Below are 17,681 nucleotides of genomic sequence, written 5' to 3' on the forward strand. Positions count from 1 at the left end.
GAGCCCTCTTAACCTGACCACATGATCTAAATTGCACTTAACTTATGTAGTGTTGCCCATCCAACTAGCATACGATCGCCTTCCCAACTGTTCCAATGCTGTGTTGTCTTTAGTTAGCTTTCAACATGACCCGTCTGCTCTCAATGTGACCCAACATAGACCCATTTTTCAGCGACTCACTTGCCTACCTCAGGGTGATAACTTCTTCCAACAGATAAGTTGAATGTGCTTTGTCTCTAAGACCGTTTGCAGCCCATTGCAATTAAATAGTTGCGCTGTAATAACGTTTTATAAGTGGTATTGCTTGCTTCTTCCATTTTGGTTGTGCTAACATTCAGGCCGATACAGTAAACCCGCGTTTGGACATGCGTTTTCAACGCGCTAGCTTTACCCCTTTTTCAGTAAGGGGTAATAGCGTGCCGAAAACATGCGTCCAACCCCCCCCCCCCCGAAACTAATAGCGCCCACAACAAGCAAATGCATATTGATGGCCCTATTAGTTATTCCCGCGCGATACAGAAAGTAAAATGTGCGGCCAAACCACACATTATACTTTCAGAAATTAGCGCCTACCCAAAGGTAGGCGTTAATTTCTCTCGGCACCGGGAACGTGTACAGAAGAGCAGTAAAAACTGCTTTTCTGTACACCCTCTGACTTAATATCATGGTGATATTAAGTCGGAGGTCCCAAAAGTTAAAAATAATCAAAAATTTAAAAAAAAAAAATTTAAATCGGCCCACGGCTCGCGGGTTGAAAACCGGACGCTCAATTTTGCCGGCGTCCGGTTTCCGAACCCGTGGCTGTCAGCGGGTTTGAGAACCGACGCCGGCAAAATTGAGCGTCGGCTGTCAAACCCGCTGACAGCCACCGCTCCTGCCCAAAAAGAGGCGCTAGGGACGCGCTAGTGTCCCTAGCGCCTCTTTTTACCGCGGGCCCTAATTTGAATTTTTTTTTTTCTGAATCGCGTGCACAGGAGAGCGGGCACTCGCCCGCTCTCCCGCGATTTTTACTATATCAGCCTGATTATGAGAAGTCTCTGCTGTGATTTTTGTACAGCATGCTATTAGTGACTTTTTTTTACCACAAGCATGCTAAATCTTATTATATCACTCATTAAATAGCTTTCTAATGTGTTCATTAGATTTTTTTAATAAGAGCGCAAAAATGTTTTTTAGCATTTGCTTTATTGTATAGGGCTAAGTGCTACTGTTGTATAATAGCTGCAAATCCATGCATAAGTACAATATATGAGAAATCTTATTAAAATAAGGAACATTATATTTAAAGACTGTCAGATAGCATAAAGACAAATAGAAAGCATCTATTTTTTCTTGTCACCATTTTAAAGATAAAAGAAACAAGGCAAGTACTTTAGATACCCCAAATAATAGTTCACACCCCTAGCAGATAACTTTTCACACCAGCTCTGAGGCAATGAGTATCATAGCAGCTTGTAAACTTATGAAACCAACCACCACTAGAATGGCTACATTCACTTTGTATAAACTTCTTTGTGAAAAAACCAGGACTTCTTCATTAACATGGACCCAGACAAAGGCACACCCTCACTGCGACATTAGCGGAAAAACTCATTGTCCAAACCAGGTTTCTGTGGCCCATAAAATGTTTTGTAGTGAGCCATTCTCATTACAGAGTCACTTTTAGCATAAAACTGGAATCTTTTCTTCCTTTGTCCAAGTTGGAGATTGCTTGGCCAATGTCATACTCTTGCTGGAGGTCAGCAACACTTGCTCCCTGCTCAAGTGCTTTTCAAGCACCTCCGTTTTCTGCTGAATAGATAGTACATACCTATTTCTTTTCACTACTGAGCTGAGCTTGATTTTCCCAGAAGTCTGATCTGTGTGTTCTTTGATAGTAGGCTTACCATGACATTTGCATCGGCATTGTCATCAGTTTCTGTGCTCAGACACCTTTTGTCCACTTTTTTGCTGGTGTCACCACAGCCACAATCACTGAAACCAGAAGAAAAGGAAAGGTGCGTTTACAAACAACTGACTTTTAAGCAAGTCCATACTGTACAGCCAAGATTTCACTCCGATATCAGATCAACACGCAGTAATTCAAAATGCCACTTAACGATAATTTGAGACCTCATATAACAGAACTGAGACTCACCATATATTTCGGAGTCTTGTTTCCTAGAGGATCATGCCAATGGTGGTATAATCATTGGTCTATAAAAGTCTCATCTCACAAATTGATATGTATTTTTTAGAGTCATTTTTTTGTTGCAAATAAAATATGTAAAAAAGAAGTCTACTTATCTTAAACCCAGAGGGATTGCTTTATTGCTTGTATATTTTCGTATTCATGCAGACTTGTTGAGACACCTAAGCAGTGACATAATTGCTCGCAGTAGCACGGAATTTAGATAGTGTCTTAAGTCTGGCCAAACTTTCCTCTGTTTTCTGGCCAGTTTCTGTTTAATTTGGGATGTCCAAATGGATAACCATTGTCTTTCTGGATAACAGAACCTGGGCCAAGATTTGTTATTTTTTCCAGATAACTGGAGTTTTCAGATAAAAGGTGTTTTACTGTACTAGCAGAAGAATAAAGCCCTTCATGTTTCCTTGTGAAGTATGACGATGGCATTGCTGTCATATAAAAAATACATAAATAGCCCTTCAATAAAAGCAGGGGGTCTGTCATTGTGCAAATCTATTCATCAACCACTTTGTGTGGGAAGTAAGAGGCTCTTTATAGACTCAGATTATTGTCATAGTTTCTGAACTGTCAACCACCTTCACAGCACTTCGTGTAATTGCTATGAGAGAAGGGAAAGGAAGTTGGCCAAGAAATAGAATGGCAAATCATAAAATTGAAACAAGTTGTATGTGCTGAACATGTTCTAGAATTTTTCCTTTCTTGTTGTTCAGTTGTATTTTGTTGATTTATCTTGGACCTGAAAGCTTTATCAGATGTTCTACAAAAATTGATAAAGTTTATGGGAGTGGGCAATGATAGATGATGTAATCTGCAGCAAAGTATCAAATGTGCAATTCTGTAATCCTTCCAATATCTCTTTATGGGAGCAAGATTTGGTGCCAGATTTAAGGATCAAGCAAATATAGTGCAAAAAATAGCAAAAAGCCCAGAAATGTGCTTACTTGCCAAGTTTCGAATTAGTACCTATGGTGCTGAATGATTTACTTTCCTACAGCTTTAGGAAGGGAATAAGAATGCACAAAAATACTGTCAAGATAAAATCTTGCATTTAAAGCACTGTGGGACATTTTATTCCCAGTCCTTAAATTTATGGAGGTCCATATTCAGTCACTGTCTGGACAGCAAAGTTAGCCAGATAAACGTATATGGCTAACTTTGGAGGTACTGTATATTTGATAGCAGCTAAGTAGACTAAGCTAGCTAAGTCGAGAGCACAATGTACAAATCTCATCTTTATGTGCCTTTCCTCACCCCAAATCACATCAAAGCTTCACTGATGTGTAGGGTGCTGTTCGTACCTCTGACTGTGCTGTAAAACTACCCGCCAAACCCTAGACCACCACCAAAACCTCACCCTGAGTTACTAGTTGACCCTCCTAAAGTGGTATAAATAGTCGACTTATAGGAGAACATTATAAATAGTCTCTCTCTCTCGCTTTCTCTCTCATTCTCTCTCTCTCTCTCACACACACACACCATGGAAATGACCAGTTATGCTCCTAACTTAGGGCTGGATTTTCTATTGTCACACAGCTTTGTGAATCCCACAATAACGGGGGTGGGGAGGGCCTGCGAAAGCCGGTAGCGATCACACCACCACGTGAAAGGTGGTGCCATTGGACGCGCTACTGGTGGTGATAACGGGTCTTACCTTATTGCTGCCAGCGAAGTTACTGCCGCGTCCGCCCCGATGCTGCCCTGACTCCTCCTCTTCCAGTTCTGACTCCGCCCCTATCAAGGTATCGATATGGATAGAAAATGACCCCCTTAGTTAGCCAAGTGCCCAAATATTCATTTATCCAGATAACCTGAGTTATCCATCTAAATGCTTTTGAATATGGACCTCATAGCTTTCAAGCAAAAGTGTGCTTGTTATCCAAGAAAGATTGATGTATAAATCAAGGAAACACACTGATAATTTTTATACTTTATCTATTATCTACTAGTGCATTTTGAAAAAACATAGGGTACCTATTAATGTTAAAGCTGATTACTGGATATAATTTTTGCTTTAAATTTTGATCAGGAAAATCAAATTAAAGAACCTATTTTCTAAGGTGTGCTAATGCAATAACACGTTAATGGTAACACACTTATGTTACTTTTAAAAACTGATTAAAGGAATAACACAAAAATTATCTTAATGAACTGCATTAATACAAAGTAGCTCATTAATATTGCAAGAAGTTATGCCAAGAACTAAAAGAGCTTTTTTTCTGGGACATATTTATGCACAATGCACACATATTTGTGCATCTGAAAAAACACTTCTGTCAGTCTGCATGCTGCCCCCTCCACATCCACAAATATGTCCTGAAGACATTGTGCAGATAGCATACCATACAAAAATGAAATAACAATCTCATAAGACTTATTTTATTACTACTATTTAGCACTTCTCTAGCATTGCTCGACATACACAGTGCTAAACAAAAAAACATACAAGAGACAGTCCCTTCTCTGTAGAGCTTACTATCTAATCAAGACAAACACAAAGGGTAAAATAAACTTTGGGATTTTCATTTGTTGAGATGGTTAAAAATTAATGAGGCTACAAGTGGGACAATCAGGGATTAAGCTTTAAAAGCAGCCTCAAAAAGGTGAGTTATTAGACTTCAGGGTAGATTTTAAAAAATGCACGCTAGCATCTATGTGCACACGCTACCCGGCTTGCACACATGGATGCACTGATTTAATAACATACATGCACCGGCACGCGCAAGTTATAAAATATGTGGGCCACGCGCACATATGTGCGCAAGGGGAGGAAGAATTTTGCAAAATCCGCGCAGCGACGAGCTAGGGGCTCCCCCAGTTCCCTCTCAGCTACCTTAACCTCCCTTCCCCTTCCCCTCCCCTCCCCACCCTCTAAATCCCTTTTTTTTCTTTACCTTTTATTCTACAAGTTACTTCAGGGCCCGACCTGAAGTAACTTGCATGCGCCAGGAGCCGGCCGGTAAGCAAGGCTCCGGGACAGCGAAGCATGGCGCTGTCCCGGCCCACCCCGCTCCACCCTCTGGACCACCCATCCCCACCCGCCGGCCCACCCATTTCTCAGGGCCTGGCATTAATGCACGTATCGCCACTTACAGCCGTGGCACAGCATGGCCCTAACCCCCTACCTAGCTAGCCCAAATTTTTTTTATTTATTATTTATTGCTCCTTCCGAGCAGAAGTAACTTCGGCATATCGGCCAGCTGCCGGCGTGCACTCTCCAGGGACAGTTGGCCCCCACTCTGCCCCTTGGCTTGTCCCTTTTTGATGGCCCAGCACTTCTGCGTGTACCAGGAGATATGTATGTGGCTGGGCCATTTCTAAAATGCGCTCGGCGCTTGCTCAGCACGGCCATGCATGTATTCCTCAGATTTTACATGCGCGGGCTTTTTAAAATGTGAGCTTTAAAATTAGAGTAGTAGTGTTCCCTCCCTGTTTGTTTTTATCAAATTCAGGCACAGCTGTTTGGCCTTCCCTCTCTCTTTAGTATCAGTTAATTTCTTATTTTCTCACCATTGAATTACTGGAATAACTTAAAAAAAAAAACAGATTCTTCCCTGTTTGTAAGCATTTTACAGTGCAAAACAGTAAATATGAGTTCAATCAGAGGTTGGTATGTGGCCTTCAAACTAGTCTGTGTCTGGGTGGGAACTCTGAATCTATACAGCCTAACCTTTAAGTACATCCTCAGTCAGAGTAGTCAGAAATAATTCAATTACATGTATCTACTGTTTCTCCTTTTCCCCTTAGGATTATAAAGAGTTTTTCTTGCTCCTTCTTGAATTTTCCCCGTCAACTTTGGGAAATGTTTATTTCTGATATCTTTGAGGTCAATATTCAAAACGTAACATTTAAATGGATAACTTGAGTTAGATGGATAACTTGGATAACATGGAGTTAGATGGATAACATGGAGTTAGATGGATAACTTGCCATTTATATGGATAACTTATGAGTTATCCATCTAAATGGCTTTGAATATTGACCTCAATATGTATAATCTTGAATAGAAGAGACAGGGAGGATAGAATACAGACTTAAATAACTGAAAGGTATTAATAGTGTCCATGAAATAACCTTTTCCAGTGTAACTGAAGCAGTAGACTATAGGTCATGACATGAAGCTCCAATTGGATAGACTCAGGAGCAACATCACTATATTTTTTTTTTCTTGGAAATGATGCTAGGTGCCTGAAATGTCTTCCTGAAGAAAGTGGTGGAGACAAAACCAGTAATGGAATTCAAGAAGGTGTTGGATAAACACAGGTCATCCTTCATGGAAGGAGGATGCAAATGAAGCACTAGGGTAACCTGTGATAAAATGTTTACATGAGAGTAACCTGCATGGAACAGCTGTTACAACTTCAAATACCTTTCTGGGCAGGCTGGATTGGTCAATAGTTAAAGCCATTTAGATGGATCACTCACAAATTATCCATCTAAATGGCAAGTTATCCATCTAACTCATTAGTTATCCATCTAGCTCCATGTTATCCAAGTTATCCATCTAACACCAAGGTAGCCATTTAAATGTTTAATTTTGAATATTGACCTTTATGTTGCTATGTTAAATGATATACTTGTATAAAGGAGTAGAGATGTGAATCGGAACCGGAATTGGTTCGGATTCCGGTTCTGATTCACATGTGGGTTTTTTTGTATCGGGCCTGATCGCCGTTTTGTTTATCGGCTGCACCCGAGCCGATAAACAAAAAACCCACCCTGACCCTTTAAAACTAACCTCTTAGCTTCCCCCACCCTCCCGACCCCCCCCCCCAAAACGTTTTACAGGTACCTGGTGGTCCAGTGGGGGTCCCAGGAGCGATCTCCCGCTCCGGGCCATCCTCCCGCTCCTGGGCTGTCGGCTGCCACTAATCAAAATGGCGCCGATGGCACTTTGCCCTTACCATGTGACAGGATATCCATGCCATTGGCCGGACCCTGTCACATGGTAGGAGCACTGGATGGCTGGCGCCATCTTGTGCTCCTACCATGTGACAGGGGCTGACCAATGGCACCAGTAGCCCCTGTGACATAGTAAGGGCAAAGGCTATCGGTGCCATTTTGAATACTGGCAGCCGACGGTCCGAGTGCAGGAGGTCGCTCCCGGACCCCCGCTGAACTTTTGGCAAGTCTTGTGGGGGTCAGGAGGGTCCCCCAAGACTTGCCAAAAGCCCCTGGTGGTCCAGCGGGGGTCTGGGAGCGATCTCCTGCACTCGGGCCATCGGCTGCCAGTAATCAAAATGGTGCCGATAGCCTTTGCCCTTACTATGTCACGGGGCTATTGGTGCCATTGGTCAGCCCCTGTCACATGGTAGGAGCACAAGATGGCGCCGGCCATCCAATGCTCCTACCATGTGACAGGGTCCGGCCAATGGCACAGATACCCTGTAACATGGTAAGGGCAAAGGGCCATCGGCGCCATTATGATTAGTGGCAGCCGATGGCCCGGGAGCGGGAGGACGGCCCGGAGCGGGAGATCGCTCCCGGGACCCCCTCTGGACCACCAGGTACCTGTAAAAAGTGTTTGGGGGCGTCGGGAGGGTGGGGGAAGCTAAGGGGTTAGTTTTAAAGGGTCGGGGTGGGTTTAGGGGTTATTTTTGTGTGCCGTTTTTCCCACCCTCCCCCAAAACGATAAGGGATCCCCCACGATGAATAACGTGGGGTTTTCCTATAGTTTTGGGGGAGCCCCCGATTTCTGACGATTTTGAAAATATCGACAATATTTTCAATCGTCCGAAGCCCGATTCACATCCCTATAAAGGAGCCTGTGTGTCCTAGTACTTAGATTTGAATTTGAGTCATATGGTAAATCACTGATCTTCATTAACTCACATCATAGCTACACTACTTGTCTATTTCTGTTCTTATTATTATAACTGGACAGTTTATTTGAATGAGATCTTTAGGACATGATCATTTTCTTTCCTAAATGCATTTTTTTAGCATTTTGTTTCCCTCTGCTCTGCCTCTGCAGTGCATGCATAGGGCTTGCACACCTCCTTATGACTTGCATTGAAAAAGCACTTTTGAATAGGTTGTATATAAAAGATACTACATAAAGCCAAATTACTTTCTTTCCCCTTCCCAGGAATATACAGACTGGCCCTTTTGGGTAAGAATGCTGCAATATATATATATATATATATATATATATATATATATATATATATATTTTTATTTTTTTTTTGCATCTTGCAGTTTCTGGGGGCACATAGACAGTGCATGACCAGGGAAAATGTCTGCGTCTGCACATAGTGAAATAGATAATCAAACCACCTGAGATCAAGCTAACTACTCATGGGGCTTTGCCGCAGTAACCAAAGCAAGACTATGCAAGGTACTTTTGCTTTGATTATTGCTCCCTCAAACGTACCCACATAAATTAGCCCCTACTTTCCATGTGGGTACATTTTTTAAGGCAAAACAACATATATATGCATGCCTCCCCCTGACCTAACCCTGCCCTGGAAACGCCTATAGAAATAGGAAGGTAAAAGTATGTGCATTGTTGATATATGTGCAGGCTTTTACCCATGTAGAGGGTGGGCAATAATGAAACAGCCTACAGAAATGGCTTTCGTTATAGCCCTCATTATTTTCAGTGTGACTCTAGTCTTACCAGACCCAGGAAATTGGTTTTGAATCAAGGACAGAAGCATGTGCTGCATATACATGCAAAATAAAGGGGGGGGGGGGGGGGAGGGGGAGGGATTCTCACATAGTCTAAATGCTACATTCATAAAGATGATAATGAGGCTTTTAACTGATTAAATGTGTATCAGTGTATTTATATACTGTAATCATTGCTAAAACCTTTGACAGGTAAGGATGACTATTTTTTAGGCACGTGAAGTTTTATTGGTTTTTTGATATCTTTTTAAAGAAACAGCAATAGCATGTACTCAGCAAGGAAAAACTGCTATATATCAAAATGCTTTTTGCAACACTACAACTTGTCAAACTGCCAATGAAGCTGAAGCATCACATTTAAAGGTTGCGCGGTAACAAATAACTCAGACGTCTGAATTTACTGCTTGGTAGGGATTAGTGGACCCAAGAATTTTGTTTTGTTATGTTTGTTTTTCTGGTTATTTAATGTTTATTTTGTTTTGGTTTTGTCAAACCAAAATAAACATTTAAAAAAGACAATGGAAAGGGGCCTCCCATGCGCTTGCTGCTGCTTCCTGGGGCTTCCCTGGCCCCTGCCACCCCCCCCCCCCCCCCCCGACCCTGAACGTCTCCATCTCTGCCAGTTTGTCATAGCCTGGGTCCACTCAGTTAGGTTAAGCAAATACCCGGCCCCACTGACCCTCCTCCAAACCGCCTCCTCAGCCCCTACTTACCCCTTCTGTGGGGGCCCTTTAGCAGGAGAGGGGAGGGCTGATGCCTGTTTGCTCCTGCCCCACCAGTACTCTTTAAAAATGGCACCCAGCCCTGAGGCCAGCTCCAGAGTAACATCGAAATGGCAACGGTTTCCGGTTTAACTGGCACCGTTTTCTTGTAGGGCAAATGGGCACCTCTCCTGCCACCCTCTTTGTACAGGACCCCCACCCCCAGCAACTGCTGGGATTCTGGCTTGGAAACACAGTTCTCCCCCTTTAAAAGCAACTTTTACATTGACATCTTTTGGAAGGGGAGAAAACAGAAAAAGTTTTCTATATGCTTTGGTTGGCATTTCTGGATGGAATAGAAGAAAAGGGTTTGGGGTTGTTTTATTTTGTGTTCTTCAAGGAGCATGCATGACTGTGGTCAGAGATAGAACCGATTTATTATGCATCCCCAGAAGATATTCAGAGCTGGGTCCACCCCTCCCCCCCAGCTCTGGCACAGCGCTCTCTCCCTCGGGTGGCAGAAGCTCCAGCCCGGCATCCCTCTCTTCCTGTTCTCCCACCCCAAGCCCAGCACCCTTTTTCTCTTCCCCTTCACTCCTTCCCCTGCATCCCCCCTCTTTTTCCCTGACTAGGGATGTGTGTTCATTAAAAAAAAAAAAAAAAAAATGGTAATCTGAATCAAAAGTGGCCATTTTTCTTTCATTGTGTAAAATCCATAACAAATCATAAAAAGGATCAAACCCCCCCAAATTTTGTTTTTATCTCTTTTGAAAAATAGTGCACACTAATTTTCAAAATGAATGAAACTGAAACAAAAAAAAAACCTTCCAAAATTAAATTCAGGTCATAAACAGCCAGAGAATAAAAGAAAACCAAAACGAAAATTTCAGCCATGCGCACCCTATCCCCCACATCACTCCGAACCTTCATCCCCCTCTTTCTCCTCTCACTTCCTGCCCTTCATCTCTTAATTAACCTTTCCACTCCTTGTCCAGCAATGGTCTTCCTCTGTCTCCAACCCACCCCTGCCCCCTCTCTACCACTAACTAATCCCATGCCTAGCAAACTTTCCCCCACCCAGCAGCATCCCCCTCCCTAGGTCTGCCACTTAGCTGGATAAATGCTCTCCTCCAAAATGGTGCTTGTTCTGTCACCTCTTTCTGAGTAACTCATGATGCATTAGCATATCATTAACTTGCTACATCAAGAGTTAAAAAAAAAAAAGGTTTTAATCTGAGCGTTAAGCTGAAAATCAATGTACAGTGTTTTAACGCCCAGAATTCCGCATTGGCCTTTCAGTGTGGGCGGAGCGAGATCCATCGGTGGAAACACCTGTTCTAGATCCTCTTGCTGTGTACCTGAATATCTTTTTTTCAGGCTCTTCCATATATCTTCTTAAATGAAATCTTGCTTTCAGAAAGGTTGCCATTTGGCTTATTTCTGATAGTCTCGCTCTAAAAGTTAAATTTTATTTTGCGTGATATGAACGTTTAGCTTGTGCAGGTCTAAAACAATGCAAGTTTTGCCCGAAGCAGTCTAAATGAGCACACAGGAACGGTAAGTTTGAAAGCTATTTCCAAGGGTGTTTTATCAGAGGAGAGGGGCTTTTAAAACCTTGCCCTCCCTGTGTGCAGTAATTTTACGCATGTAGAGCCAATGTGAGTGCAACTTTGCCCACAGTCAGAGTGGGCGTTCCAGGAGCGGGCTTAGGGAGGGGCACGCACCTAGGAACATACTTTCATTTATTTTTTCTCAGGAAAACTTCCTGCATAAAATGTATGTGAGTAGTTTCCCTGAGAAAATTTTCCAAGTGAAACTGCAAGGGTGCTTTCACTTGAAAATCGAGACACCAATGTGGACAGTTAGAAAATGACCCCCCTAGCAGGACGGGTTCCAAACGGCCCTAGATGCAAAATCTTGCACTTAGCCATGCATTATGTAATCTGCTTCAAAGTGACTGACTGGATATAAAAGACGGAATAAAAATACAAAGAGAAATTACATTTGTCAAGAAACTACACATAATAGAGAATTACTGATGGGTACAAAGGATTTTGTACCTGCTTTTTCTGTGGGCAGAATTGTGCTGGAAAAGTGTGTAGCTTTTGAAAATCCAATTTATGCACTCTGCTTTCCAACCCCAATTAAACAAGCCTCCAGAAATAAAACTACACTTGCTATGAATCCCCGTGCATACTTTTAGCAGAATTGAACGAGGGCAATTATCATTTTAACAAAGTAAATAGCTTGGAAAATTATCCTGTAAAGGATGAACAATTAGCATTTCTGGGCTTTTGTCCAATTCTTAAGTTTCACCCACTGTATGTATTTGCATAGAATATTTCTCAATTTGTAAATAACTTTTATAATAAAGAGCATAGTCAATTTGTATAGGCCTCCATGGCATAGTATATTGTGCAATAATAACATGTTATTACTAGGGATGTGCAGGGGGGAAACAAAATCTTTTTTTCGGTTTATTTTCAGGAGGTCCCCCCCCCCCCCCCCCCCCCCACACACACACACACAAATTTTGGTTTGTGTATTGCTTGATTCATTTCATTTGTGTGAAAAAACAAACAAACAATACTCCCCCCCCCCCCCAAACAACCAAAAACCCAAAACTAGGCCTCCTTCTCACCCTCCCAGAAAAATGCTGAGGCCAGGATCCCCCCCCCCCCCCCCAGCCCCCACTTACCCAGTCCAGTGGGGAGCTGCTGGCAATGACTAGACTGAAGCCTTGGACTTGTGTAGGCTGAAGCCTCAGTAGGTCACTGCAGCCTTGGCCTACTCAAAGCCGACTCTTCAGCCAAGGCTGGAGTCCAGACCCAAGCCCAATGATACAGCCTAGCCCGGAGGCCGTGTTCAGATGCCAGAACCTCGGCCCGGATCCAGGCCCGACGCTGTGACCTGACCTGGAGGCAGGGTCCCAACACCTGGTCCTCAGCTTGGCCAGGGTCCAGATCCAGGCCCGATGCCTGGACCTGACCCAGAGGCCGGGTCCCAATGCCTGGGCCACAGCCTAGGCTAGAACCCGAGCCCAGGCCCGATGCCATGACCCAGCCAGGAGGCCAGTCCTGACACCAGGTCCTTGGCCCCGGACTCAGGTCCAATGCTGTGGCCTGACGCAGAGGCCAAGTCCCACACCTGAGCCCTGGCCTAGGCCAGAGCCTAAGCCCAGGCCTGACGCTGTGACCTGACCTGGAGGCCGGGTCCCGATGCCAGAGTTCTCGGCGCAACCCCAGCAAACGCTGTCATTTATCATTGAAGAGCCGAAGAAAGAAGAGGACCGAGAAGATGAGCTCCCAGGCCTGGGCTCTGAGACCTGGGCCTGACCCCAGAAACTTCTCCCCCTGCTGCGGGTAAAAATACGCATGGAGTGGAGCTATGCACATACTTTTACCACATTTAGGGCCTGATTTTAAAAAGCTTTTACATGCTTAAAATTGGGTTGTACATTTGTAAATGCACTTTGCTTGTGGAAGTGGGCTTTTGAAAATTGCTGCAATATATGTCATTGAATTGTCCACAGGATATTCATGTGTAAGTGTACTTTATGTGCGTAAATGGCTTTTTAAAATTACAACAATAGTATGTTGCATTTACACGTGTAACTCCTTTTAAAATTCCCTCCTTAGGGTGGGCAGTTTTCTAAAAGCCCTTTTCCATGGGTAAAGTCTCAGCAATGACTTTTAAAGTGGAGCTTGTAAGGGAGAAAATCCTTTAATACATCTCTTTAATATTTTTCTCTCCTGGAAAGTAAGATCAGGGAATTTAACTTACACATACTATAGTAGCAGAACCTCTGTTTACTGATCACTCTAACTCAATGCATGTCATGATCTGGCATGAAAGCTTATTGGCTGTTAATCATCCATCCCTGCACTACAAGATGTGGTTTCCTTTGCATATAATTCTGTAAGATTCAAAGAATGGGTCTGTACTCTTATTCAGCTTTCAAGTCAATCCTTTGTTCTAATTAGTTTTTGTATGTTTTTTTTCCCCTCTATGCTGCATGGCTGATAACCATCTTAGGACCCTGCAGTGGGACACCGACCCGTCAGTGCTTCAGCTTCACTCTGACTCAGAACTTGGGTATCTAGCAGCCCTTTGATCTTTATTATCACTACTTATCTGTAAAAACTGCTGTTGAAAAGTCTTAACCATTAATCTATTATGCTATATAGTATAAGCTCAGATAGGTTTTAATTCTCCTGATGACGCGGTATTTGGTATCTTTTTATTTTAAGTATATAATTTTATGATTTTGTTTATTTGCAATCTGCTCTGCTCTACTTATAATGATGGAACAGAACATCAGAATTAATGAATGAATGAGGTTAGGTGTTTCCATCTTTTAGTAATTTCCATTTGCAAGAGAGTTAGAAACTTAACTGGTGTTAGAGAGATGTTTCCAGTCTGAAAGTAAAATGTAAAGAAAGCCCTTGCGTCATTCCACACAGCAATGGCAATGTGCTGCCTGGTTTGGCTTTTTCTGATAGGAAGGCGGTTAGGAAAACGAGTAAAAAAAATCTTGAGAGGCACTAGTAATCAACCTTTGACAAAAACATATATGCATGTTCATTTTTGTGCTAAAAGTGAAGCCAAATATATCTCTTCAAAGAATAAACATATTGACAAGGCTTAATTTGTAGGAGAAAAGGAGGTGGAAATATGGAGGAGGAGGAGGAGTAGGGTGGGAGGAGGAGACTGAAGGAGTGGGGCCAGGGCCAATTGTGACCTGTATGAGGAGGCAGGGCCAGAGCCAGGTGTGTACTCTCTCTCTCCCAAATACATACTCTCTCTCTCCCAAATACATACCTAAACACACTCTTCACACTCTCTTCTTCTACTACTACTACTACTACTACTACTACTACTACTGCTGCTACTACTACTACTACTATTTATCCTCCTCTTCCTCCTCCTTATCCCAGTGATCCTCCATCCCCAGCCCCCACCAGTTTTCTACGCTTCGCTGCCCTTCATCCACCAGTGCTTACTGATGGGTGAAGGACAGCTGGGAATCCCTTTCTCTCATGCCTCCTCCTCCTCCTCTCTACCCTGGTGATCCTGTTCCTCTGTCCTCAGCTTCCCCCACCCCATGATTTCCCCAATGGTTCTCATTACCCTCCAGTGGTCCCAGAGACCCCAAGTCTCTCCCCCAGTTGATGGTAGTCATCAAATTCCACTCACCACAATGGTAATTAATTTCCCCTCTCCACATATCCTCCAATCCCCTCCCTTCTCTCCTTCTTTTATCCACTCCCCCTCCTCCACTGAGGTCACTAGCGGCAGAAGTGGCGGGGCTTGGGAAGTCTGCACAATAAGTAGCAGTGGGGCCTGGAAGCTGGCACAGCCAGTAGCTGCAAAGTATTTGTCCCATGTGGTTTCAGCCTTGGCCATTCTCTCTCACAGCCTCCTCAATTGTGCTAGGAGATTATGCAAAAATCAAGGTCATGTGGCTGCCCCAGTCACAGGGTAAGTAAGCAGCTCTAACACTCCCTGCTCGGCATCCTCTGGGAGGCCAGAAATAATGTGTGCCACCACAGACTGCTCTCCGTTTCCATGGGGCAGCCAGAACTGATTTATACCACTGGCTTTGCTTGTCTTCCTCGGTCCCAGAAAAAAGGTAAGAGGACACTGTTCTGGGTCGTTCTGCCAGAAGTTAAGTCCTGAGTAACAGATATATAAAAGGGTTGAATTAGCACAAGTCTGAAACTTGTTAGTAGTGCCAGCCATGAAGGCTGGGGATGAAGCCTTGATGACTGGCACTACTGTTCACAAGCTCCAAACTTGTGCAACCCCCTTTTTGTGTCTCTTATTTCCTCTGCAGTGTCTGCTTCAGGATGACATCCTCCACTCCTGTTCCCTGCAGGACAGGAGTGGGGGGAAGGCAACGGAGGGTGAGGGGCTCTTCTTTGCTCTATCTGCTCCAAGCTTCCTTCCACCTCTCCTCTTCCCTACAGATTGCCTGGAGGGGTGGGGATGGAGCAGAACTCCCCTGCTGTTGTGCCGCTTAAGTCTGAAAAAGAAGTGGTGGAACTCCATTCCAGGCTGTTCCCACACAAATTAAGTCCTGCATATTGATATAATTACTCAAAAATAAATGCCAAAATGTAATGAATTAGAAACATTGGGGTAGATTTTAAAAGAAGCACGCGTGGCCTACATGTGCGCGCGCTACCCGGCAGGCGCAAATTGCACACGCCGGCTAACTGCCGGCGTGTGATCCCCGGCACAGCGGCAAATATGGCCGCTGTGCCGGGAACCTGTCCCCGCCCACGCCCCACCCTGGACCACCCCGCCCACGTCCCACCCCCTTTGTAAAGCCCCAGGACTTACACGTGTCCCGGGGCTTTACGTGCGTCACCGTGCCTTTTTAAAATAGGCCCAGCGAGCGTAACCTTTTTAAAATCTGGCCCATTGTATATCTGAATGCTTTTGGAAACTATAGCTACAAGCTATGGCATTGTGAGCATCAATGTTCTTTTCTATTGGTTGCTTCATACAAGAGCAAAACTGACAGGTGTCAGTGGGACTGTTCTGAAAGATGATGGATTGATGGTGATACATGGTTAACTTGCTATGGTAGCCAGAGTTTAGAATATGTGGATGAACATAGAACTTTTTCCATCCATCACACATGGAACAAACAGTAACAGTAGTAGTATTATTATCAGACACCGCCTTTATTGGCTCACTGTCTGATGCAAGATTAATTGCAGCATTCTTTAAAGGAGACATGCAACCTAGTGTCCTAGGCATGCTCTTATAATTTTCAGTTATTCACTTTGCTCCAGTGAACAGTGTGGTTGCTGTGATTCACTCTTGGCGTGTATGTAAAATATGAACAGCGAAAGGGTATAAAAATAAATATTTCTGAAGAAAAATGAGAATACAAATTAATTTACACAAAGAGACAAAGCTATTGTCATCAGAACAGCGTTATGTAGCCCTATGTAGTTCAGCCCTAAGCTGAATGAAAATTTTGAGGGTGCAAATAAGACTTCTGATCTTGGAAGGCAAAGACATGTTGAAAGACTCCGTGAATGCCACAGAGGCATTCACGGAGCGGGATGCCAGTGGCCAGTGGTAGGTGTCCATATAAAGAGCAGGTAGTAAAATACTGCACAGAGCGGCAGTAGCCACAGAGGCATTCACGGAGCGGGATGCCAGTGGCCAGTGGTAGGTGTCCACCTTCACGGAGCGGAAGGATGGAGGGCTGTCATCTCCCAATTAAATAAATAATAAAAAAAACCCCAGGGATGGGATCCATCAGTTCTAGAGGACGCATATAAAGAGCAGGTAGTAAAACACTGCATGGAGCGGCAGTAGCCACAGAGGCATTAATGGAGCGGGATGCCAGTGGCCGGTGGTAGGTGTCCACCTTCACAGAGTAGAAGGATGAAGGGCCTCCATCTCCCAATTAAAAAGAAAAAAAGAAAAAAACAGGGATGGGTTCATGGGCTATAGGTATTACCAATTATTAGGCTTTTCAATATTTGATGATAGTTAATGTGACTTTCAAGGCATGCTTCACTTTCGGTGCATGTCCGGCATGACTCCCTGCTTCAATGACAGGGGAAAAGAAAAACTGATACTTCACACATTTCCAGCATTGCCCTCTGCTTCATGGCAGAGAGCTATGCTGCCGCTTACCCAACTAATCAAACTTAATATTTCACTTGGAAGCAGCTCCAGCACTGCTCTCTACATTAATGGTGGGGGTGAAAAGGGAATTAGAACATAAGGTTACTAAGAGCCAAGAGAAACAGTTAAGTATGAGAAAAAATAAGTGTAAGGCTTGCTGGGCAGACTGGATGGACCGGTTGGTCTTCTTCTGCCGTCATTTCTATGTTTCTATGTTTCTATGTTTCTATGAATAGCTGCTAAATTACAGTTTTTGCCATATTGAAGTAGACTCCTTGTGCTGGCTGTTTCGCTTTGCGTTGTTGTTGTTTCTGGTGAACAGTGACAGTTTTGGACATTGGCATACTTGTGACTTCTTTATTCTTCATTTAAATTGCCCATTATAAGCTTAACACCTCATTTCCCTGGTTAATTGTAACGTAATGGTGCTCATGCATACTACGCACCCTGTTTTTATGTTAGACCCTCCACTGATTCCAAGAAATGTGCCCTTACAAACACTAAAATTATTT

At 43.6% G+C, this 17,681-nt stretch overlaps 1 protein-coding gene across 1 annotated transcript in view; it reads left to right on the plus strand.

Annotated features, from left to right (window-relative positions):
• The window catches only part of DYNC1I1 (dynein cytoplasmic 1 intermediate chain 1), a 693,069-nt gene that overhangs the window by 80,985 nt on the left and 594,403 nt on the right, over positions 1 to 17,681 (plus strand). Inside the window, exon 5 of the mRNA XM_029588927.1 lies at positions 13,552 to 13,611. Coding sequence (XP_029444787.1) covers positions 13,552 to 13,611 — 60 coding nt within the window. The remainder of the gene's footprint in view (positions 1 to 13,551; positions 13,612 to 17,681) is intronic.

The sequence above is a fragment of the Rhinatrema bivittatum genome, chromosome 2 (genome assembly GCF_901001135.1).
Source record: "Rhinatrema bivittatum chromosome 2, aRhiBiv1.1, whole genome shotgun sequence".
NCBI lineage: Eukaryota > Metazoa > Chordata > Amphibia > Gymnophiona > Rhinatrematidae > Rhinatrema > Rhinatrema bivittatum.